The 24,982-nt window shown below is 49.6% G+C and overlaps 8 protein-coding genes across 8 annotated transcripts; 3 read left to right on the top strand and 5 right to left on the bottom strand.

Moving 5' to 3' along the window:
- Positions 1-381: 381 nt before the first annotated feature.
- Positions 382-2,333, top strand: AtWU_03682 (F-box protein; the record flags this gene model as incomplete). Its single annotated transcript, XM_035498794.1, has 2 exons — positions 382-1,851; positions 1,917-2,333. 2 exons carry the CDS (start codon positions 382-384, stop codon positions 2,331-2,333), a joined length of 1,887 nt encoding a protein of 628 aa, XP_035354687.1.
- Positions 2,334-3,795: 1,462 nt separating this feature from the next.
- AtWU_03681 (phosphatidylserine decarboxylase family protein) lies at positions 3,796-5,191 on the top strand (the record flags this gene model as incomplete). Its single annotated transcript, XM_035498793.1, has 2 exons — positions 3,796-3,836; positions 3,901-5,191. The coding sequence occupies 2 exons, from the start codon at positions 3,796-3,798 to the stop codon at positions 5,189-5,191; spliced, it is 1,332 nt and encodes a 443-aa protein (XP_035354686.1).
- Positions 5,192-5,492: 301 nt separating this feature from the next.
- Positions 5,493-6,894, bottom strand: AtWU_03680 (aminotransferase class I/II-fold pyridoxal phosphate-dependent enzyme; the record flags this gene model as incomplete). The annotated part of the gene is made up of 3 exons (XM_035498792.1): positions 5,493-5,876; positions 5,930-6,072; positions 6,126-6,894. 3 exons carry the CDS (start codon positions 6,892-6,894, stop codon positions 5,493-5,495), a joined length of 1,296 nt encoding a protein of 431 aa, XP_035354685.1.
- Positions 6,895-8,853: 1,959 nt separating this feature from the next.
- AtWU_03679 (trichothecene 3-O-acetyltransferase) lies at positions 8,854-10,260 on the bottom strand (the record flags this gene model as incomplete). The annotated part of the gene is made up of 1 exon (XM_035498791.1): positions 8,854-10,260. The coding sequence occupies one exon, from the start codon at positions 10,258-10,260 to the stop codon at positions 8,854-8,856; it is 1,407 nt and encodes a 468-aa protein (XP_035354684.1).
- Positions 10,261-11,252: 992 nt separating this feature from the next.
- Positions 11,253-12,842, bottom strand: AtWU_03678 (putative sugar transporter; the record flags this gene model as incomplete). The annotated part of the gene is made up of 1 exon (XM_035498790.1): positions 11,253-12,842. One exon carries the CDS (start codon positions 12,840-12,842, stop codon positions 11,253-11,255), a length of 1,590 nt encoding a protein of 529 aa, XP_035354683.1.
- A 629-nt stretch (positions 12,843-13,471) lies between these two features.
- AtWU_03677 (rhamnogalacturonase rhgA) lies at positions 13,472-14,975 on the bottom strand (the record flags this gene model as incomplete). Its single annotated transcript, XM_035498789.1, has 4 exons — positions 13,472-13,944; positions 14,000-14,201; positions 14,254-14,292; positions 14,349-14,975. 4 exons carry the CDS (start codon positions 14,973-14,975, stop codon positions 13,472-13,474), a joined length of 1,341 nt encoding a protein of 446 aa, XP_035354682.1.
- Positions 14,976-15,862: 887 nt separating this feature from the next.
- On the bottom strand, positions 15,863-16,681 carry AtWU_03676 (YdcF family protein; the record flags this gene model as incomplete). Its single annotated transcript, XM_035498788.1, has 1 exon — positions 15,863-16,681. One exon carries the CDS (start codon positions 16,679-16,681, stop codon positions 15,863-15,865), a length of 819 nt encoding a protein of 272 aa, XP_035354681.1.
- A 5,495-nt stretch (positions 16,682-22,176) lies between these two features.
- On the top strand, positions 22,177-24,372 carry AtWU_03675 (putative cholinesterase; the record flags this gene model as incomplete). Its single annotated transcript, XM_035498787.1, has 1 exon — positions 22,177-24,372. One exon carries the CDS (start codon positions 22,177-22,179, stop codon positions 24,370-24,372), a length of 2,196 nt encoding a protein of 731 aa, XP_035354680.1.
- Positions 24,373-24,982: the final 610 nt, after the last annotated feature.

Raw genomic sequence — 24,982 nt, 5'->3', positions numbered from 1 at the left:
GATCTATGGGCTATTACATTATAAATGCCGGGTTTATATAATTGATGCGATGAATTCAATCAAATTGATCACAATGACGTTGCACATTCGTCAAAGAGTTTTGTAGCAGAAATTCGTACTGATTTTGTCGTCCGACGACATCCACTTTAGGATCTGATGCACGAGTGAGTTTGCTGTCCCTTCAACAGACATTCTCGGTCGAGAAGGAAGAGTTGAAGCCTAATTGGAGGACTCAATCGCCAATCGATAGCGATAGTCAAGGCGGTGAAGCGCGAGGCGGGGCAGAATGGAAAGATGGGCTTCAACAATCTTCTTCCCCGCAGGCCTGCAACTTCTTCAACTTCCTTCTTCTATTTGCATAACAGTTCTTTCTCTTCCAAGATGTCTGCCTCCCCGTACATGGCAGACCCTCTTACTGTTTTACCACCCGAGATTGTCCTGCGCGTCGTGGAATTTCTTCCAGTCTCCGCTGTAGCGTCGCTGACCGCCGTCTCCAAGCCCTGGCACCAATTTATTGACATCACCCATCGAGAAGCCATCTACAGTTCCGAATCGAAAACCGCCCAACCTCCAGGAGGCGCCCGCGACTTTTCATTTTTGTCGGACAGTACCACATCATTCACCAAATTGTTTGAGAATCCTACATCATGGAAAGATCTATGCAAGCGCCAGAAGCTGCTCGCCCGCAATTGGGCCGCTGAGCGCCCAGTGACCCGCGAGTCGGTGCTTCAAGTGGGCAACAATCCTGTCTGGCGGTTCCGGGCAGACTTTAAGCGCCGGTTCTTCATTTCCACGTCACATGCGGGTGGGCTGAATGTTACGGATATGGATACGGGCAAAATTCTATGGCGGCTACCTTCCACGCTGGAACGTGATGAGGGTTCGGTTCGCCCGTATGCCCATCTGGAGTACCAGGACGGAATGGCGGTCTTTGACCGTGAGGGAGATGCGCTTGAGGTCTGGCAGGCTGATCAGGAGGGTGCCAAGCGTGGAGAGTTTCGGCGCATCGCAATCTTAGACCATAATTGTCAGACAAGAGGCTTCCAGCTGTCGTACTGGACGCTATGTGTGGTTTCCACACAGGGACAAGGCTTTGTGTATGATATGACGCAGCGGCCTCCGAAGCTTACGACACACATCTCTATCGAGAGTGATGCCGTTGGACATTTGGATCAGAGCGCGGACGCTGTCATCTACTCTATGGGTCCCCGCGGTTATCACATCTACAACAAAGCGACCGGCGAGTTCCTAGGCGCACTGCAGCCGTTCCGTTGCACAGACATGTATCACATTCTTCCACCGGTTGCTACCTCCCCATCTGCGATCGCTGCACTAGCTGCTGCTGCGCGACACGGCCCGACTCAGCAAATGGTCGCCCTTGGCAAACCTCGCAAGGATTGCTTGGTGCCAATTGAGCTCTCCAAGGGTCCTCTTCCGCCACCGACCGACTTTGAACATGTGAGACATGGTGACGACGAATGGGGTGCTGGTATGCTCCACGGTGACCTGTTTGTTGGGTTTTCCCGCGCTGGTCGTGTTTTTGTATGCTCCAACTGGCGGAAGGCCCTACAGACCGAGAACGGGATTTCAGAACATGGGTCTCTCATCGAATGCGAGTCGGACGGTTCCAACTTTGACCTAGGCGGCTGGTTGTCTGTGCGCAATCACCGTGTGATGTTTGAGATACAGGATAGGATCTATGTCGTCGCTCTCGACGACGACAACAAGATTCAGAACGTTAATAACCCAGCTCGGGCTTCCTACTCTCTGCTCACTAGCTCGGTGCCACAGCTTGCCGTACCGGTCAGTTTCATGGCGTTGTATGATGATGCGATCATGACTACCTACACTGTTCGTCCTATGTGCCCTCCTACCAGAAACTGAATCAGAAAATGCAAGCTAACCGATAACCACAGACTCTCGGCTTCCGTCAACATAATGCTGATATTCCAGACGATGATCAGGACGAGGGGCCTGCTCGCATCTTTCCCACCAAAGCCATTCGCATTGTCAGCCTAGCGCCCGATCTCTCCGACGGCAAGTCTGTTCCCGTCGATGACCAACAGGCGACAGGCGAAGGACTCTGGAGCTCCGAACCACGTCAACGGCGGACTGAGGACAACCGGCGCTCACAGGCAGGGCTTTTGCAGTTAGTCAGCCTTCTCGGGGATGAGCTCGACGACGAAGACGAGGCCGAAATGGAGGCCTTGGCCAGGGAAAATGAAGAGGAGTGGGAAGATCTGGAAGACGATGACTTTGATGATCACGATCATGATCATGAGGGAGATGAGGGATCCGAGCCAGAGTCTACGCGTGAACATGGGACAGCCTAAACATAGGACAGTGAGGGCAGGTCTTGAATGGCCAGTAACCAATACGAACAGGATAGGTCCAGAATGACCCATCACGATTTGATTACCGATCTCCCGAGAGAAAAAACCGTAAGGGGGTGAGATGAGTCTGGTTTGAACGTGAGAGAAACTAGCTGACTGTTACCAGATAACGATACATGCCAGGGAGGGATGGAAAATCCGCATAAGCGACAACGGATACTCACGAGGCATCCTTCCCTATGTAGAGACTTACTAACCTGCTATTTAGCTGCGTAGAACCGTGGACTATATAAAATTCTACTCCGAAATCGAAATTACGGACGAAACAAACCGCAATTGTCAATCGGGTTATAGTACGAAACACCCTAAGCCGGAAGCCTATACGTATTTAGCCAGAGACATCCTCTAGGTGCTTCTACTATGAGGGATATTTGGTTTATCACCTACCTTGTTGAATATTAATTAAAATAGTACATACTATCAAGGTGTACTCCAAATAGCGACCACAACTTCACACAATAGAGTATCTTAGCGTAACTAGCAATATACTGTTCCTATATCCATCATATCGATGGTATGTGGTCTGCAATCCCCTCAAAAACATACAAATATCCCTCAATTATCTCAACCCTTTTGCAGGCCAGACTGGTACTCTCATACAAGCATATCAAATAACCCCAAACCACTAGTACCCACCTCATATACCCTCAACTCCAGCATCAACCATCCCAGCCTCCATATACCTAACCAAAACCCGCCTCTCAGATACTCCCAGACCGCTTCCCTCACCGCCAACCCCGGCAGAACCTAGCGAACCTCGCAGAGAAAAGTGCGGATATAAGCGGATATAAGCGGGTATTCATTTATACAGCCCCAAAAAACTGAGTCAGCATTCTGTTACTTTTTTGACCGCCTTTGGTCTCGGGGTGGCAGAATTATTCTATGGATTAAAGCGGGTTTACGGAGTAGGTTCTTGGGCATGTATTTGCAGTTTTCCTATGAGACTTTTTGTGTCTTACTTACATACATGGTCGTCTATATTGCCTGCTAGGATAATAGAAACTGTCTCAGCCAGATTTCTACATAGCAATTCCTCATGAAAAGCGTTATACCCCCGTCAGCGACATCTCCGCGGGAGAGACGGCTAAGCCTAGGCCATGACATGACATCACGGCCGGGGATGGCTACGCCTTTAGCTTCACGACGGATCCAAATGCGATCCACTCTGGGTCCCCACCCCTGTTGCTGCCATCATGATGATGCAATTGCTCATGTTGTTGTTCAATTCAAGCTGATTCTTGAATCTCGATGGAGTTTATGAACACTTTAAAAGGCCCATTGTGTCGTTTGTGTTCTGTGATAAGCTTTTGCCAAGGCTGTCTGATCTGATATTGAAAACTATCAGTCTTGATTTTGATTTTGAGTTAAATTGAATTTGTTTGAATTGAATCAAAGTGCAAAGATGGCTCCCAAGTATAAGAATCATACGCCTCGGTTGCATCAGTATGTATCTTCTTTTCTGAATGTGGATGTATAGCAGGGTATTTGGCTAACGTATTTTTGGTAGCCTTGGTAAATGGATGCCTTCTACTCTCGACGCTCATCATGAATGGCTGGGAGGTGTCATTGCACACGTCGACAGCAAGGAATCTCATGACCTTCATCCAGTGATTCAGGAGTTCCAGGACCTCATTGAAAACAACACCCGTGTATACCTGCTCATCTCTGCCATGTTCAACGAACTTCCTCGAAACAGAACGTACTCTACCGATCCTACCGGCTGTCCCCAGATGCAGGACTACAAGCACATGTTACGTGTGCTGAACCATCTCATAACCACTGCCCCCTCATGGAACGACTTTTCTCACCGTGTGGGACTGGTCGGGTTGCCTATTAATGCGGTCTTGGATTGGCCGATGGGTACTCCGAGTGGATATGCTGCGTTCCTGGATCCAGATGTCAACCGCATGATTAAGAAGTTGCTTAATGCATGGGGCGATTTCCTCAAGTCACCGGAATCAGCCAAGGTGCTGGATGATTCGAAGTACGGGTGGTTTGGACAGACAGCCAAGTCTGATCTGGAGGAGGTGGGCAATGTGCAGAAGACGAACTATTCGTTCGAGGAGTTGTATGTCTGCGACCCGTCGGCAGAGCATCATGGATTCAACTCTTGGGACCATTTCTTCACTCGGTTGTTCCGAGAGGGTATCCGTCCCGTTGCCTCGCCCAGTGACGACAAGGTCATTGCCAATGCGTGTGAGTCGCAGCCATACAAGGTCGCGTATGATGTCAAGGCACGCGACCAGTTCTGGATCAAGAGCCAGCCTTACTCGGTATACGATATGGTGGGGTGTGATCCGTTGGCTAAGCAGTTCGAGGGCGGCACGGTCTACCAGGCGTTCTTGAGTGCATTGAGCTATCACCGCTGGCATGCACCGGTGTCCGGGAAGATTGTCAAGGCGTATGTCGTGGATGGAACGTACTATTCTGAGCCGTTGTTCGAGGGCATCGGAGACCCGGATCCATCCAACCAACATGGGATTGATAGCGCTGGCGAGGTCATGTCTCAGGAATACCTGACGGCCACGGCAACACGGGCGGTTATTTTCATCGAGTGTGACAACCCGGATATTGGGCTGATGGCGTTCCTGGGTGTTGGCATGTGCGAGGTCTCAACTTGTGAGATTACCGTCTCCGAGGGCCAGCATGTGTCCAAGGGTGATCAAATTGGTATGTTCCATTTCGGTGGCTCCACGCATTGTCTGCTCTTCCGGAAGGGGGTCAATGTCCAGGGATTCCCGTCGCCTAAGCTGCGACATAACGTGCCTGTCAGAAGCCAGCTAGCGGTGGTGGGTTGATAGAATAGTGTATCCTGCATGTAAATATGTCCACGAAAATAGTAACGATCTTTTTATATGACTGAAAACGATTACATATATTTACAGTATTCTGACAAGCTAAAGACAGCTAAATATATACGAAGGCTCACTGTTTCGAGATAAAACAGAAGAAATCTTATTCTCTAACACTAGTCTGTAGTATAGTTCCCAAGATAGACTCCTCGGCATTCATCTTGCGGCAGTCGCCACATGACCCACAACATCATTCGCCAAAACAAAGGGCTACTTCTTTCATTCCTCTTCCCACATGCCACCCACCTCACATTTTCGCCATGATTTGAACTGACTCCACTGGCTGATATTGCTCAGTAGCCCAGTTCATGATTAACTGGATTACCCCATCCATCTCCTCTCGGGTATTGTCCGCGTGTATCATCAACCGTACTCGACCCGTTCCCTTGGGTACAGTAGGGTAATCAACTGAATTTACCCAATTTCCCGCCCGCCGCAGCCTCTTGCACAAGCTGTGAGACTGTTTAGGCTTCGTGATTATTGGAACTATCGGGGACTTGAATGGCCTGGTATACCATGTTTTCTCAGTGGGCAGGGTAAGGATGCTTCGCTCTTTGATATCCTCCCACTGAGGGTGTTTTGTCAAGGTCCAATAGAAGTACCATATGTTCTTTTGTAGACGCTGCTGGCGCTACAACATGGAGATCAGTACTGCTGACATTTTACGAGGGTAACAGGACATACCCTGTGTCCTTCCTGGGTGGCCAGTATTTCATAGGCTGCGCGAACAGCTGCCACGGTTGTGAAAGATGGCGCAGTGGTGAATATGATGTTTCGCCCATAGTTGATTAGTGCCTCTTTAATTGTCGAATTGCACAATACCACCGCTATTTTATAATATTAGCATTGCCAATTTTCGAACAATAATGGGTCGTCGTACCTCCCGATGACGCCAGCGCTTTCCCACAGGTATGTAATCTGATCGAGAATTCATTCTCAAGTCCATACAATGAGACGACTCCTGAGCCATGTGGCCCAATAATGCCATTAGAATGTGCTTCGTCGATTGAAAGGATATAGTTCCCTCGAGGCAGAGTATCATAGGCAACCTTTACAATCTCGTGGAGAGGAGCCACATCTCCATCCATGCTATAGATTGACTCGATTGGGATATACACAAGTCGTTTACCTTCTGCCACTTCGGAATTTTGGTCCCGGAGCTCTTCCAAGCGTTGTCGCAGAGAAAGGCTGTCGTTGTGACGGAAGGAAATGCTCTTAGCTCGTCCCAGCCGCATGCCCTCGCGAATGCTAGAGTGCACTAGCTCGTCGAAGACAATGAAGTCCCCGGGCTGCGGAATCGCGGACCAGATGGCGGTATTAGCATCATACCCGGATCCGAAGAAAAGAGCGTCCTCGGCATTGTGAAATTGAGACAAATCACGTTCAATATCCAGTATGAATTGCTTTGTGCCCTCGAAGCATCGCGAGGAGTTGGTTCCAATAGTGAAATGGGGATGTCTTTCAAGCTGGTGAAGAAAAGCCTCGGTCAAGAGTCCGGACGCTGAGAGTGACAATGTATCATTTGATCCAAAGTCCACTGTCCCTTCAAATTCGTCTGGCGAGGCTGGCTCATACAATCTTCCCTCCGCGCGACGGCGGTCCAGCAAGACCTGGAGTTTTTGACAAAGAATATCTCTTCCAACGCTCATATTGTTTGATGACTTGAAGGTATCTTTTGGAAAACTCACTCATTGACACCATCTTGCCTTATATACCCAGGAGCTGGCGATCATTTCCCTACTGCCAGTCCAAGGCCTCCGTGTGCAATGATTGACTGCGTACTCATCTTGTGCGTACCACATACCCCTTTGGCCAACATAACTAGATTGACATTTGATAGAATGACCGACGTAATGCGTCATTTGAGAGATAAAATCCAATAACCTTGGTGGCCATGACGGTGATGCAGTGGATCATCTACATACAATCTTCTAGAATACCCACTTTCCCGAAAAGCGCGTCAGTGTGACCGTCAATTCCTCAGGAGACCCGGCCATGGTTCATATATGATTGAGGGATCCGAGCGTGCGCGGCACCGACGATGTCAACCAATGTGCCATGCGGTAGTCGGAGTTGTGCGCTTTTGACCAAACGCCTTTGCCATATCCGCCTGCCAAGTGATCTATTTGGAATTTAAACTTTCCATGAATCAGGGACAACCATGGGCAGCTGGATCGAATCCGGTTTCGTAGGCTTAAGCTTCAGGGCAAGCTTCTATCATGCGACATTAGGGATCTAGGGTACCTTCCCAATGCGTTTGGAACCGAACACTGAATATCTGGCTGGAACCTGGCACCTGCACTTTCTTCCAAGGTTTATGAGTCTCATTTGCTGATTCGGATATGCAACAGCGCCACTGACGCCAGACTCCTAGATCTTGTTCACTCGGTACCCGCTACAGCTAACTTTACAGGACTTATCTCGGACATTCTAAGCAATTGCCATGGGTGTTCGGCAACTGTATGATTGGCTTGACACGCCTGGATATGGGAACAGACAAAAATTACTAGAGAGAGAGCATCTTCCTAACCTACAATGAGACTTTAATTTTCCCTGGGTCATCACTGTTACTATATCTGGTGGCTTTATATTCGGTTCGTCACTGCATCTTTGGTCGGAACGTGGCCCTGTTTTACATTCACTTAGCTCCTGGGCATGTTTGACTGGAATTATTATGGTAGGTGCGGATCAATATCCGGAATGGCTTCCTTACAAGCTCAACCTAAACCTTCAGAGAGGCAACCTTGCCTTGACCATTTAGCTCAAGTTTCTTCGCTGCGTTCTTTGGTGGGCCGCCATACTACAAACAGGTTATTGCTTCCCACCGGCTGTAGGGCAAGACTTATAAGTTTGGGCTGCCCTATCTAGCATTCGTCGCTGTTCGCTTCCAGCCAGTCACCATGCAGCCCTCAGTTCGATCACACTAATGTCATCTACCACTTTGGTGCACACCCTCCTGCTAGCACGTTTAACGATGCCCATCTGTCCCGTCAACCTGTCAACCAAGAAATTCCGCTATTCTTCACCACATTCTAAGCTCTTTTGATTGGTTAGCAGCTCCTCAAGTTTGTGAATGTGAATGGCGGGGAGTAACAAGCGGGCAAGCTTGTTCCTATGCGGATTCCGCAGGGTCATTCATGCCCACCTACAACTAACAGTGGGGTCAATATTGAATCATCATGCCTCAGTGCCCCTTGTACCTTGCGGTTCAGCCCGCCCACAGGAAGACAAGCTGACAATCTATTGCCCTAGTTGAATTGAACCGGTCACCCAGGGTCCACCAATTGAGGGGTTCGGTGGATTGGACCATCACACTCCGGAAACTTTAATCTGCCCAGTTGCTTATGCATACACAAGCAACATAGCTACATATTCATATACAATTCACGATTTACCTCTTTTCCATTCTGTTAACACGAGACCCGCAACTACACAATGACGAGTGGCTTTTACAGATGCTGCTTGGACCTTTGTAAGGGACAGGACCCTGTGAATACTATTACAGAGGTTCTTTCGTGCTTTCTTTTTATTGGTGCTGAGCAAACTAAGTCCAAGAAATCTCGATATCCCAATATCAATCGCTGAGCTACAGAAGGGATCCCACCAGCTCATCCAATATACTCTACCACATGATTCCACTCCGGATCATGTCTCAATGCCTCCATGTCAGCATCGGTCAAACAAACAAGCATGTCTAAATCTCCCTCCGGCCGCATGGGAAAGATATATAGCAAACCGGGCACTACGTTTCCCGAGAAGTTAGGTCGTCGTACGAAGTCGGGGCGGCCGAGTATTCCAAATTCATGGTGCATGATATCTGCCCGCGAGAGCGACGACATTCCTACATCTGTATCGGGATTGAAGGCCCCACCATATGTGATTACCGATTTATCCGGCTGTTGTGCAATAAACGTCGCAAAGCTTCTTACATGGTACGCTGTGTTTGCGCGATTCACTTCCCGGCGAAGGTGGAACGCTATCGCGTGCAGTGGCAGGTCGATCAGTTCACCGATGGTCAGCCAAGTCGCTACATTATGAACAAGGTCGCCCATATACTCGGCTGGAACACCCAATACTTTGCGGCCATCCATAGCACGCGAGAACCTTGATCGGGTATCAGGCGTACTGCGACGCTGATGCCGCATCATCGTGAGCTTCTTCCAGAAAAACGCGCTAATAGCATCGTCGCCTGTGGTGAAAAGCACCTCTGGATCTGACTCTTCGGGTGGCGGAGTAGCCCATGTCTTAAGCTCAGTCACCTTGGCTGCAGCCAGGCGTACAACATGCCACTGGGCTGGTTCTGGGCACTCCACAAGCTGCACATCTGTACTGGGAGGGAGCAGGTAATGACTATGGTCTAGCATCGGCTCATCCGGACGCAGAAGAGGAACGACATTGCGTCTATCACAATTTATCTTTTCCAACAGATCGTCAGAGAACTTCTCGCCGCGCATAGCCTGAGCAACAAGCCGGGCAAAGCCGAATACCCCCCCGCCGTCCGTCATATTGTGTTGAGTAGCAAAGTCGATAAGCACACCCCCTTCGACAAAATTCGCCTGGAGGCGGATCACACGGGAGGGATCCTCCTCTGAGTCTTCGAACCGCTGAGGGAACGCCGTAGTGAGTGCTAGTAGACTGGAGTCCAGCAAGTAATTCGGAGCCTTCAATCGCTGGATTTCCTGATACGGCGGAAGCTCATGCGAGACGTCCTTCACTTCAATAAGCCGGTCCGGGGCCGGACAAGGCACAACGACATATCTCCCCGAGTTACCGGGACTTTTATCAACATTGATCACCTTTCCCGCCATCCATGGCACCTTCTCGCGGATCAAGGCGACAGCCGATATCAGATCAGATACGATGTCGTCACGGGTTATGCCTTCGGGCATAGAGAAAAGGAGTAAGATGTGGGTGTAGACCTGCAGCATGGGCAGTTGACCGAGGACATCTTCATATCGACTGAGGTCTTCATATCGGCTGGGTTCTTTCTTAGTTGCTCTGCGGGGGCGGGTCATTGTGATGGTTTTCGTGGGATTGGATGGAAGTGTACTGTCAATGACAGAAATATATAGTGAGACTATATGTATTTAGATACCCCGCCAGGTGACCTCTTCCTATTTATTTGATTGAATCTCTGTGTGATACCTTGACCGGGTACCCGGAGTATCTCAGCGGACTTGATATATCCTTTCTAAGACAACTTATCCAAAGGATCGTGGTTTGTAGAACATGCAAAGGCATTGTTGTGTAACATTTCACTGGGAGCATAAGCCGATGTGATATACCAGTGACTTTACCATTAGCAGTACTATTCCCTTCTCAGCCTTTCAGTTTCCTCAATGATATGGTAATATCTTCCCCGAAACACCATAACCATAATATCTAGTCTCAAAACACAGCCCAATATCTAATTAAGCAACCTAATACCCCCTAACTGACTCCCTAATCCCCCGGAGACACCCCCGACCCATCAAATTACCTCTCATGCATGTATCTGCTAAGTAGTAAATTACTCTAGCAGACAGTACGCGCAATCCCGCAGAAAACAAGCATAAATAATTTCTAGTTAAGTTGCATGTCTGTCTTACCTTCAAAACTCTAATCATCAAATTATTTTATGTGCGTGTGCATTATGTGTGTGTATGCGTGTAGGCATGCAGGCTTTTGTATGCATTTTGCTCTAGGGATAGATAGTTTCTCGGCTGTAGGATTCTTGGGTAGTGGGAACTAACTATTTCTTTCAAGGTGTAATGAACTATTTTTTTTGGTAATGCTGGGATGTAGTATTTACTATTAGTGCAAGGGGAGACAAATACTACCAGTTCATGTGCATGTATGTCATATCATATTCTTCATATCATCATAAAGTATGATCGTCACAAGTCTCCCCCCCGTCCCTCCCTTTATGTACCTCCTAATATACCCTGCCATGTCATACAAGCACGGCATTCACACACCCCTACCAATTAATCCCGGTACTTACACTGTGTACCCCCAACAACAACACCTATAAACTCATCCTCCCCCTCGTCTCATACGGTATCAACACGACCAACAACCCGGCCAGCACAAACATCCCCCCACTAACATACACCGGCACAGCGGTCTCCATATTCGACACCAAAGCAATAATCGGCGCCAAGATCCCTCCAATCCGATTCGCGCCCCCGACCAACGCATTCCCAGTGCCGCGATACTGCGTCTCGAATATCTCCGGCGTGTACGCATACAGCACCGCATACAGCAAACTGCTAGTAAAACTGTAGGCGCAGTTCCACCCCAATAGGGCACTGGAGGTCTTCGCCGTCGTGGACGCGAGCAAAAACGCGCCCGTGGAGAGGGTGGCGAGACAGAGCGTGCCCTTGCGTCCTAACCGAGGCATCTCGACCATCACTCCGCCGACTAAGCTGCCGGGGACGCCGACCGCGGCGATAATGAGCGAGTTGCGGTACGTGATGTACGTTGAGCCATCGCCGAATTGGATCCCGCGCATTTGCTGCAGGTAGGGGAGGAAGTTGTTGTATAGGGGGAAGCCGAGGCCTACGAGAGCCCAGATGAGGATCATGAGGGTCGTGGACCAGGCGCGGCGCGGGGTGCGGAAGAGAGCGCGCACGTAGGGGGCGGAGAGTGGTTCGAGGCGCATGCGGAGGTGGTCGAGGGCGCTGAGGGCTCCGTTGTTGGGTGCTGTGTAGGCTGGGGTGGGGGTGTTGGTGGTGGTTGTTTCGGTGCTGCTGGAGATGGGGCCGTCGTCTTGGAGGTCGTCTATGGATAGAGAGGAGCTGGTGCCGTTGCGACGCGCGACTTCATGAACGACGGCGACGGATTCTTCGTGGCGGCCTTTGCCCATGAGGTACTTCGGGGATTCGTAGAGAGTGAAGAATAGACATCGGGCGAGGCACATGAAAAGAGCGAGGCCGCCCATTGCGATGAGGAAGTACCGCCATCCCATGTTGGAGGCCTTGGTGCAGTGGTCGGCGGAGGCGCAGGTCATTTCGCCGATCAGAGGCCATGCGACGAGGTTGGCGAGGAGCTGCGCGAGCGCCCAGTTGATTGATAGTACCGTGAGCAGGTACTGGTGCGAACCGGGGAGAAATTCGAGGAAGATGGCCGAGTCGACGGGCAGGTTGCCGCCAACGCCGAAGGACCATAATGCAGCGAAGACGCCCACGGCTGCGAAAGACGGTGAGCCAGCAGCGACCAGGCCGAAAATGGCGGTGATGGCAATGGTCAGGTTGAAGGCCCATCGCCGACCGAACAGATCGCAGGTGAAGCCCCAGAAGAGCGAGCCGGCTAGCAGCCCGATGTTTTGGGCCAGGGACAGTAACGGCGGCCGGGCGACGTCGAACTCATAAGACACCGGGACGAGGATGAGGGAGGTGACGATGGGCCAGAGGTTGTCGCTGGCCCAGCCGAATCCAATGACGCCGAATAGCTGCCACTGATACCTGCCCATGCCGATGTCTTGAATGGCGCGGTTGAGCAGATCGGCCTTGTAGCGATAGGCAGCAGCAGCAGCATTGGGCGTCGGCGGGTTCGAAGCCCCTTCCAGCGTCGATAACACGGGCTCTGCCTCATCTGGTTTGGATGCGCCCGTCATGATCACGGCGATGTGAGGATGACAAGTTGAAGAATAGATTCCTCGGGGTTGATCCGGTCGGTTTGGAATTGCGGGGTTGAGACAGAAAATCAGCGAAGCTTATCGGCGGCAATTTTCTGGTCGCATCTCAACTTGCGATCGGGAGCAGAATCTCGTTCAGTGAGGCTGCCAAACAGATGTCATTTTGTGAGAGTGAAAGAAAGTGAAGAAGAAGTGAAGGGGAAGTGGAGAGGGAGAGAAGCGACAAGAAACAAGACATCCGGATGCGGAGGAGGATGTGCTCGGTGATTAATGATGGATGATTACACAAGACACGAGGATGAGATGAGCATCAAAGAAAAACTCACGGAAGAAACCTTAAGATGGCGGGATCTGCAGGGCCGATGGTCTCATTTCTTTTCATCGCCAGCCAATCACGCATTATATATGCATAAATTGCGCATTCTTCCATCCTCTGGATGCAGATCTTGAAGTAAAGGAAATGAAATCATCTTAAGAGATACACCGCCAGTTAAATGTGTTATTAATTACTCATTAACTCACTGGCAAACTATCTACACAGTGTACACACCTGCCCTCACCTATTCCACCCCTGCCAAAGGGTAGCAAAGAATGAATCATTCTCGATTTCAAGCCGTCGTGGCAGCCGATGCCAAGGGACTGATCGCCGTCACGCCGGGATAGAAGGAAGTCGGGATGGTAGGGATGGGGATGGACGCGGTCGTGCCAAAGTCCGTGGTGAGATCCGCTGCCATCGTGGTGGCCGAATATCCTGAGGGCGCCGTGGTGACAGTCTGGGTGGTCGTGTACGAGGTGGTGGAATCGCTGTCTTCGAGGCAAAATCCATCACCATACGCCGACTCGCAGGTGTAGGTCTGCTCATCGCCGCTTTCGGTCCACATGGCAAAATCCTCGATGGTGATGTCGGTGCAAGGGGCCGTGTCCGAGCATACCACCTTGATGGGCCCGCGTTCGGCACCATCCGCCTCCGTTCCCTTCCAGTTCTTGAACGTGATGTTACTCAGTTCCACGCCGTCACCATCCACGGCTGTCATGCTGCTCCAGTAGCTGTCAACATCCAGAGAATAGGCGTTGCCGTGTCCTGCAACGCATTAGCCGGAGGCCGTATATACCTAGTTCGAGTGGGCCAGACATACCAATAAAGTTTTCCAGAAGGGTGTTCTTGACTGTCCCACTACCGCCATTGCTCTTGATCATGTACATCTGGTTGGAACTCCAGGTGTAAACGTTGCGGTACAGAATATCAGTGATATCGGTGTCAGCGCCGAGAGAACCCATCGCACAACCTCCACTCCAGTTGCAGTAAATGCTTTCCACTAGGATGTTGTTGGCAGGGCTCTGCGGGTTGTCAGTAACCGAGCTAGGGATGGTCATACCAGGTGGGCCCTACCTTGACCGTGACACATTCATCCTTGTTGGTCACCTCGACCTGGGTACATGTATCAGCACTGGAAGCTTTCCATTGTGGTATGATGTGGAACGTACGTCGTGAACCCAGATGTTGCTACCCCACACATCAATTCCATCCAAGCCGCCCGAGTTACCACCCCGGATAGCCATGTTATACACTTCTCCATCGGAGCAGTCGTCCATGACGAAGTGGAAGGCTGGCGCGTCCACGAGAATGATATCATGCACCGCGAAATTGCTCACATCCTGGAGTCGCAAAATCCGTGGCCCATCAAGATCGCCCTCCCGGTGGTACACATATCCGAATCCCTGGACGGCACCAGAGGACGAGTTGCTGTACAACTCGAAGTCGGAAGAATTCTCCACTAGGATCATATTACCTCCATCGGTGCCAGTACGGTAAATAGTACCGTCCAGGATGATGGCGGTCGCCTTGCCTCCTGACAGAGACACCCAGGTATCCATCGCATAGTCACCAGGAGGAATATAGATCAGACCTCCATCCGAGCACGCATCCCAGGCTTCTGAGAGGGCGGACCCAATGTCGGTGGAGTTGTCCGCCACAGCGCCATAGTCCAGGATGTTACACGTCTTGGTCGCAGCCTTGGAGTGTGCCGAAGTGAGCGGACCGACGCTACCGGAGAGCTGGCCGTTGACCAGCAACGGGGCGAGGGCGAGAGCGAGGATGGAAAGAGAAGGCATGGTGAGAAGCTACTTTGCAAGTGTCTCTCTGCTTGGTCTCAACCGATCGCAGCAATTGCCGCCGGCCTTTTATAAGCATCCAGTATGCCACATACCTCGTGGGCAGCTCCTCCCACCGGAGAATCCATAGCCGCCCCTATCACCTCAGCTCATATGAGGTGCCTGCAAGGATTGACACGACGGTAGGAGACGGCAGGGTTCCTCGATATTAATTCTGGATTCATTGTTTCGTCCCGTTGGGTTCCCGTTCCTGGACCGATGCCGATCATTCTCTTCTCGTGAATCAGAGGTCAAGCTTTAGCTCAGGCCTTTCAGAGCAATTTCTTATTCACGGAGAAATCAAATCAGGAGCAGGGACCCCGCCGGCTTCGAGACGAGCGCTGACGGGCGCTCGGCTACTTCGAAGGGGATATTGCAGCGATGATCATGTCGGAGCTGACGAAGAGTCAAGAATTAAGTCCCTTTAGCGGTTCTACAGGGTCGCTTGGCAATCCACGAGTCAGGGTCTAGCGTTGGCAAGTCTCATGATTGCTGGAACGTGCACTCATCAGTCGACAAGAGTGCATAGATTTCGGATTCAAGCTTACGTACCTGCAGACTTCGAAGCTTGTGTTCGGTGGAAGATTTAACAGAGACAAGAAAGTGCATCGGATGGGAGATGCCGTATTTGCTTACGTATGGTACCATATGCTACTTAATATATACTGTTATATACGCCACAATACGTGACAAACCTGATATTTACAATACATTTCTATGTAAGTACGAGTATGATACACACAACATGGTATCATGAAGATGGGTCTCTAGTGGATATCTCGGCAGTTCCGATCGCGAGATTCCCCATAGTAAAACCACAGCCACAACACAACCTGAAAACAACCAATCTATCTCTTTGCCGAATCTTCTCCTATCCCCCTTTGGACCCTAGAATACGCGTGTTCAACCTCCTCCGGAATATCAACATGACCAATAAACCCTTTCCCCATGGGCCCATACCCATGCTCATCATCTCTCAGCCGTGGAATCTCACCCAGAACCAGACCCAAGAAGCGTGACATACTCCACAATGTTCCCGTCACCCCTGGCATACTACCATCATCATCATATACCAACTCACCCTCCTCAAGCTTAACTCGAGGCACTATAATCGGCCAGCTGAGCAACTTCGGGGGGCTCGGCGCATACGCCTTTTCAAATGAGGCAACCGTCCGCCGAGCCATGGTCGGATCCTGCACAACAATCATAGATTTAGGTTCCGGGATACCGTTCCTTGTCAATAATGCCCGTGTTTCTAAGGCATTCTGTCCGCAATTCGTGGACTTATCCTCTAGTAGAACCGTGCAGCCGGATTTTTGAATAAAAGTGGCATCAAAGCATCGCGTGAAGATGGTATGCAGGACGTGAGATTCTGGCTTGCCTGTGATTTCTGGGACGAGGTGTGCGTAGTCTGGGTGCCTCGATACGGCCTCGTAGAGATGAGGCGTGGAGTGGCCGATTCCACCACATAGAACGAGTGTTTTCGTTAATTGGGGGTTGCGCTCTAGGTGTTTGAAGACGGCTTCTGCGGGATAAAGCACAGCCGAGACACATATCACGATGCAGTCAGTATTGATTGGGGGGTGGGATGATGCTGGGATTTGTTCGTGGGCTAGAAATTGCGCTAGCAGATTGATGTCGTCCGGGTTGATGGATGAGGATGACATTGTTTTTGCTGCTGGATTCACCAGCTGACTAGCTTGATAGCTAGCCGATTTATTTAGTTGTTGACTTTAGTTCAATCTAGTTGCTTAGATTGCATATCGTGTGTTTGAGGCAGATGAAAGGAATTGGAGATTAGTTAATTACGGTCATACCCTCTTCCTGGAACGATGATTGGTCCAGGTTCTTGCGGGGTATCAATACCCCGAGACCCCGATTTATCTTCTCTCCCATGTTTGCTGTTTATCAATTTCAAGCATTGCACGGCGTTTTTCAGCGAGACTTGACCTGCTAAGTATGTGGGAGATGCCATAGAATGGGTATGTACTATCCTTATTATGTGGAAGATACGCCTACTGTAGGTATACATTTTACCTAAACATCTCTTCCGGCGATTTTTTCTCCCTTATGTTCTGAACAACTAAAGAACCACTTGATGACCATCACGGTGTTTTCCTGCCGTTCATGTGAGCCACTTCCTGGTCAAACGCCAGATGGTTAGCAGTCACTGCTCTTGAACTAGTTGTTAGTTATCTGGACAGGGAGTGAGTATCTCAGCTGATAGTAGCTTGGACCCCAAAAGGAAAGGATAGAACCCTTCAGGAACATTCCTTCCGTTTCTTCTTTCTGATGAATCCTCTAATCTAATAAAATTCATATGGTTAGTTAATCACGGGAGTTGCTTTAGGTCCATCTAGCATGAAAAGGTGCTCTCCCCTACTTTTCAGTTCTACCCATGGAATACTGTCAGCTACTACAAAATTATTTCCACTACTGCCTCTATTAGGCGGGAGATGCCGAACAAACTGTTCGCTTTACTGATTAGATCGACTATAGTGATCTTCTGAATAAAATAGTATGGGGGCTATACTCTCGATGCTGACAGTTAAATAAGACACCTTGTGGCTCCTGCTGGACAATTTCCATTACACAAAGAGCTGTCCACGTGATACCATCGCTGACGGAGACAAACTCACATCACACAGAAAAGAAAGCACTTACACGCCCCTCAATCTTGCATGATCCACTTATTTACCTGTCCCAGGATACAAGGCTACAATATTTTTCTCGGGTATACCAGATCAAGCACACACCAACACAAGACATACGCGATGTCTCAAAGATCATTGTCGATGCTGTCAACTGTCTCGAGGGTTCGCCGTGGTCTCGACAATCTGTTTGACAAAGTCATGGAACTTAGAGGATATGTGCCTACCGATGGTCATGTGAATTTCCACAATCTTAAGTGTGTCGAACATGTAATTCGGTTTGACTTTGAGCAGTTGGACAATCCCCAGACTTGTTCTACAATCTTTCCTCCGGTCTCTTTTCGTCCTATGGAGTCAACTCAATTACGGAAATCCTATCCTGAGATACGCGGATTTGCGAACATTGATCAGTTCATCGGCAAACTGTCGCCCAAAGTCCGCTGTAGCCAGATAGCTAGCCTTATCCATGATCGTGCGACCCGTGAGGTAATGATTCATCAAGGGCTTCATTTGTTCAGTACGCTCCTTGCAAATAATATCACTCCATGGCAAACATCATGCTTCTGCTAACATTTTGCGTCAGAGCACCAGACAGTACCTATTGGTTGGAAACGGATCTCACATGTCCTTACGGTAAGGGGCGTGATTGGTGGTCTGCTTCCAGGGTCTTAGAGCCAGAACCAAGGCCTGTTGATGGGCAAGCCTATCCTCATCTGGCTATTCATCTCATTGATACGAAGGAAGCTCGGGAAGACTCCATACTCTTCTCTGAATTCAGTGCCTTAGTTTTTGCTGTGCGAGGCCGCGCAAACCAGCGCAAGGTAGATTCAGAGACAGAGAAGTGGAGGCTTATGGAAAACGATGGTGAAGGGACAGAAGGATATCCATATCTCTTTCTTAATGAAGAGTACTTTCCTGTACTTCTCTTCGCTTTTGTTCTTCCTCAACACGCAAGAATCCTTACTGCATGTATAGTCCAAGAAAAGCTGGTCATTAGACAGTCAAAACTATACAGCTTTTAATGGAAGAAGAGCGCGCCAGTTGAATTTTTTCTTCGCCTTTACCTGAGCCGTCCTTTGGAGACCGGGGGTGAGTACAACTATGTCCTCCACCGTGCTTTCCCCAAGCGTTTATCCTTATGCGGTTTCTGCATTTACTTGTGTAACAACAACAACCTACTACAGAGCACTCAATACTTAATAGTTATTATATTTTATGTTTCTTCTCTTATACGAATGTCAAATACTTGGATTTTTCTTCCTATGCAAAGTAGCATTCATTCTTATTACTATCATAATTGCCCTTTGGTTGCTTATATTATGCCTTTTACATGCCCCAAAAACAAAGCTGAGTGGACAGCAGCGGCTAAGACATACAATGTCATCGGCAAGACATTATTGACCTGGCTTGATCTGCGCTCAGGATCCAAAGTAAACAAAGAGCAGTACCTATTGTATCGTGTTCTGCTGCCCGACTGCAAGGAGCCAGTTTCTAGATCCCGTACGTTTTGGGTTTCCTACGACTCTCATCACCCAATCACAAAACGTGCTATATAAAGACAAACATATCAACTATATACTAAAATTTTGGGGAATGACAACTGGACTGATCCAGCGTTGGGGTCATTTGGATCGGTATTGAGACTGCAGTCGAAGATACAATGGATGGTATATGGATAAGAAAAGGAAAATGCGAACCAACTAAGACACAGTAATCTCCGCCTGACCTTCTCAACCCCCTAACCTCCACAATTCTCGGAACCAACAGTCATTCTGCTTCGGGGGGGGTCAATACCTTGTGTAATTTGTTTCCTCTCTTGCCCAGCAGTCCACGTCTAAACCTGCAGCTGCTCTGTGAGTAGATTATATCCAGCTTCTTTGATCAATTCAGTAAGTTGAAGGAACTTCAAGCATCGTCTTATTACTGCAGATATGTCCGAGATCAATATCTGTTATACTAGTCTTTTTCATTTTACGTCTAATATATTAGCCGTCACCAGCATCTTCTATCTAAGCAGCAGATCAAACGACAGTAATGGATTTATGTCCGAATTATTCGTCAATAACTGAATGAAAGCATTCAACAATAGACAAGAGTCATGGGAAAATACAACCCCCAACGGTGAATTGTAAATGTTTGCCTGAATCAGGCACAAACCCTCGAATAATCAAAACATGTTCCTGGTAGGGTAGAGTCTCTTCGCATCTTTTTCAGCATCTTTCTTTCAAACGTCTCTAGCCGCGCAACTAAGAAGGGGACATATCTATCTATACAAAAAAGCAAAAAGCTCACCTGCATCTATGGGTTGCCAACCCATAGGAGGCTACGAAAACCGCTTAGTGCGGTTTTTGCAGACGATTTCCAGCATGACGATGGCACGTTCTTGAGCCTACGTGCTACGTGTCAAGGGCCAGCTCGCCCATGCCCGGAATCGTACCCAGGACTGCCGAGTGTCTCTGGTTCTACACGGCCTAAGGGACAGGCAGAACTACGGGCCCGGCTTTAAGCCACTCGGTTACCCTGGGTTTGGTTACTGATTACTTCCCAGAACTTCCCTTGTCTGTTCCCTTTTTTCATTCTAAAAAGGGTAATTTGGGTGGCCTATTTGCCCAGGTATTGATTCTGGCGGCCTAGTTTCCCTTGAGGGGCGTGAATTGGTGGGTGTGGTGGGATGCTGGTGGTGGTGAAGCTATTCGGGTCCTTCCCTTTTTGGTCTATGTCATGTCTTCCCGCATCCGCACCCCATGAGGCTCTCACCATCTCATACTGTTCCTTACTTTCTATAGATGATATTCATATACCTCCTCTCCATCTTCGTAAACCTTTCCTACTTTACCGAAAGTAACAAACAGTTCACCTCTGCAGACTAACTGGTCCCCCGACCCACCGATTCTTACCAGTTTTTTCCCTGAGTCACTCTCCCCCATATATCCTTACTAGTCAGTGAAGTGAATCCGGTGCGCTACCTTTTTGTTGACAACTTTTCCATGTATACTGAAGCCTATTGTAGCCCCCATTTTTGCCTCTAGCCCTGTAGTGTCTAAGCAACAAGCACACCTTATCTCTATTAGTTCCAGCGAAGTTACTATACGGTAAGTGTGAACCTGTACCTGTCCTCATTAAAGAAAAATCCAACCTTTCTTATTCCCGCATATTTCCTGATTCTGGGTTGTGAATGTGCGTGAACTCTTACTGTTGTCTCTTCTTTCTACTTCTTCATACATATAGCCAACTGCACTTGCACCTTACGTTTATGATCTGACTTTCCAGCATTTCGAAAGTCACGCTCTCTTCTAGATACTCTCATTCTCGAGGCTATCAGTGTGGCTCATAATTCACATGGACGGTTACACTGGACTGATTGGTGTGTCCCTACAAATCATGTTTCTCGGTAGCAAAATCACCTAATCTATAACACTACTCTAGTCCTCTCCATACTTGTAAACACTTTGGCTTCCTGTCGCCTGGAAGCCTTTGCATAGGCAGTATTGCTTGAATTGGCCACGCGATCGCGACGGAATGGATCAGTGCATTTCACAAACACACACTTGTTTATATGCACTTACACCTACGGTTGGCAGCACAAAGTTAAGGCTTCCAATAACCTCGGAACACATGAACCTGGCGAGCTAACAAGTTTGAATTGATTTGGTGTCCAAGTCATTCAAACCCTACCAAAGCGCTATAGCAGAACAATTCATCAAGAAGTTTGATGTACTTCGCGCTTCAAGTACCAGCGCCAGTACTTGGAACACCGCTACTATATAACGCGAAGGAGCCATACTAGCCCAGAAGTGCTTACAGCAACATCGCAACCATTATGCACTTTACAGAACAACATTTCCGATAACCACAGAAATCTATGACACTTACGATGCTATGTTTCGATCACCAACGTGGTGAATGGGTGGCACATCATTCTTATCGCGGATCCGAGTCGTTGCTATCAGCTGCACACCAGAACATAGGGCTAGGACGTTCAGGGAGCACTAAGCCGGATCTGTGAGAATGTAAAGGCGAAAATTGGTAACCTGACTGATTGCTCCTGTGAGGGAGCTTCTTCGTTCTTCTTTTCCATTTAGACTCATACGATCCTTGATTTTCACTGCCTCCACACCTCTAGCCATCATCGTTGATCAACCGTTGGCAGCCGCGTGCCAAGGAAGCAGGTTCCGGTGGTTGTTTGCCGAGAGAGCCATTCATATTGGCTGCCTCGGCTAGATAAATGGAATCTTCTCTCAGGAACAACCGATGCCCCAGCTTCCGCAGTTCTAGCATCAATGCACCCCAGCTTCCGCCAGTACCGATTTGGCTGTGTATGCTCCATCTATGGCAGTTTCTGTCGCTCGACTGACTCAAAGAAGTGTTCTTCCGGCCATCCCGAATAACTGATGGTCCCAAGCCCAGATTTCTCGGCCACCTCTCTTGGCAGCGATGAAGGTTTTAAAAACGGCTGCTGCCTTTCCTGGTGGTTTGTTCTTGCGTGCACTGGGTAGCCAAAGTCTGTGACAATGCAGCTTCAGTCTATCGTGGGCTCTTTGCTTCTCTTTGGCTCTGCTTTGGCGGCCCCAGCTCCGCCAGCAGATGCAAGATCCCATCCCAGCATTGATTCTCTGGGTACCCTTCAAGCTCTGAAGTATAACAACTTGGCCCCAGGCAACAATGGCACCGCCGCAGTCTTGGTCTACGACCGACTGCCATACCTCAGTGCAGAATCTCGGTGTGCATCCATTGGCGAAGCCCTCTATCCGCTACAGGATGTATCCCAAGCCAACGCCACAGAGATAGGGTACCAGCTCGACTATCTGGTTTACACGAAGGATGTGGGGGCAAATAGCTCCTTTTGGATAGCCAAAGGCTCGCCCGATGGCTGTCAGGCATACTCTCAGAGCCGTAAGCAAGTTATTTCCGCTCCGTGTGATCGACAACTGCCTGCCCTTTGCACCTCCAGCGTGCCTCCTACTACCGACAAGGACAGGGAAGCCGTGAACAAGTCAAAGATCTCTATCTCATTCGACGACTACCATATGACTGGCTATCGTGATGGGCGCTCGTTTCGATTCCTAGGCATTCCCTTCGCAGACCCGCCAGTCAGAAACCTGCGATTCGCACCCCCACGCCCTTACTCAGGTCCCAAGAAGATTGACGCGACTGAACTGGCGGACTCGTGCATTCAATCAGTTTCGGGCTTCGGTACACTCGACAACGGCGGTATCTCGGAGGACTGCCTATACCTGAACGTCTATTCCCCTGTCCTGCCCTCTTCACACGACAGAAAGTCCACCCGCAAGCCTGTCGCGGTATACTTTTACGGTGGTGCGTTCACCAGTGGAACCGCGTCCATGGTCGACTACGATGGAGGAAATTTCGCTAGCCGTAACGACGTCGTTGTTGTGACGGTCAACTACCGAGTCGGTGCTCTAGGGTGGCTAACCACGGGCAACCTCACCACGGGCAATTACGGCACACGCGACCAAATCCTCGCATTGAAGTGGGTTAACAAGTACATCGAAGCATTTGGTGGAGATCCAAACCATGTCACCATCTTTGGCCAATCCGCCGGAGGCCAGAGTGTCATTGCGCTGCTCTCTTCAACCGCAGCCCATGGCCTATTCTCCGGTGCCATTGTGCAGTCCGCCCCCGTAGACCTTCCCTGGTTCACACGCGAGGTGTATACCAAGATCGTCACTCCCAACATCGCAGGGGCTGTCGGCTGCAACGGCACCACATCCGAAACCGCCCTCATCTCCTGCCTGAGATCAGTCCCAGCAACCCGGTACCTGGACAACACAACCGAGTTCGAAGCCGCCATGACAGCCTCCACCGAGACCATCGCCAGCGACTGGCTACATTCATCCGAGATCCTCGCATCAATCGAGCCCTTAATGCCCATAGTAGACGACACCGACAGCGGCATCATCGACGACCAATTCTACCGTCTTCTCGCCTCGAACCGGCTCCCCAACCGCGTCCCCACCATGTTCACAACAGTCACCACCGAGGCGGCCCTCTACGTCGACCAATACGTCCCAAACCTCGGGGCAAGCGAAGCAGCTCTCGAGCTCGTCTACAGCTACGCCTACCCCACCTCCCTCATCAAATCCCTCATCGCCACCAACGCCTTTCCCCTAAACGCCTCAGACCCGGACAGCGTCCGAAACACCGTCGCCGACGCCCTCACCCACAGCGAATGGACCTGCCCACAAGCCTACCTCCTCCGCCACGGCGGCCGCCACGCATTCCCTCACCTCTGGGAAATCGAAGTCCGACACGGCCACGTCCAAACCACCGTAGATGTCCCCAGCATCTGCTCCCCCAACACGGATTTCAACGCCACGTGCCACTCCGCAGATGTGCTTCCTGCCTGGGGCACTCTCAACAGCAAGACGAAGAATGTCTCCCCATACTACAACAAGCGAGACATCCTGCATTCCCGTCTCATGAACGATATCTTCGGTTCTTTCTTCCGCACCCGTAATCCCAACCCTGATCTGGAGATGCTGAAGCTTCGTGGGCCTGCCTATGCTTCGACGTACCAGATTTTCGGACCTCGTGGATACTACATGCCTGAGTATGAGGTCGCGGAGCGGAATGTCAGTGTTCTCGATATGCCCCCGTCGATTGTGGAGAATCCGGGGGTTACGGAGAAGTGTGCTGTGTTTGAGGACTTTGGGTTTAGCTTCCAGAGGGCTAATCTTACTGTTTGAGTGTGGGGGATGGAGAATACTGTATACGGATATATATTCTGATGTACGGAAGCGGAAGAGTCGGGACTTACTATGCATGTAGCGGTAGAAGCATCATGCTGGAGTCGAGAAACGTGAATGTAAATCTATAATTTGAAAGGGCTCAACATCGCTAGAATACATTGCATTGCCTCGATGAGCAGGAGCGGTGGAAATGTACTCAGTTCTGGGATGATTAAGCGGGAGCGAAATCAAATAGAATCGCACTTTGCTTTCTCGCAACCCCCATCTACCTACCATCAAACAACCACTAGTGACTAATTAAGATCCCTGTTGATAAAAGGAACAATCTGAATTATCTGATATTCGTAATATAGTAAGTAGTGTATACTAACGAGGTAAAAGAGAAAAGATGACCCATGGAATCAATTAAGGTAGAATAAAACAACAGAGAGAATAGTGAGAGACCGCGAAAGAAACAGCAGAACTCCGTCTAACTCTCTAAAAATACTCGTATCGTCGTTAATCGTAACATAGCCGACCGCCATCGGGTCCGTCAGTTCATCATATCATATCATATCGTAGCACGTAGCATTATCATCAAATGTGGGGTATTGGCCATTCAGGAAAC

The sequence above is a fragment of the Aspergillus tubingensis genome (genome assembly GCF_013340325.1).
Source record: "Aspergillus tubingensis WU-2223L DNA, scaffold_5, whole genome shotgun sequence".
In the NCBI taxonomy this organism is placed as follows: Eukaryota; Fungi; Ascomycota; class Eurotiomycetes; order Eurotiales; family Aspergillaceae; genus Aspergillus; species Aspergillus tubingensis.
Note: the sequence above shows the minus strand (reverse complement) of the source record. Positions and strands in the feature narration are given on the sequence as shown.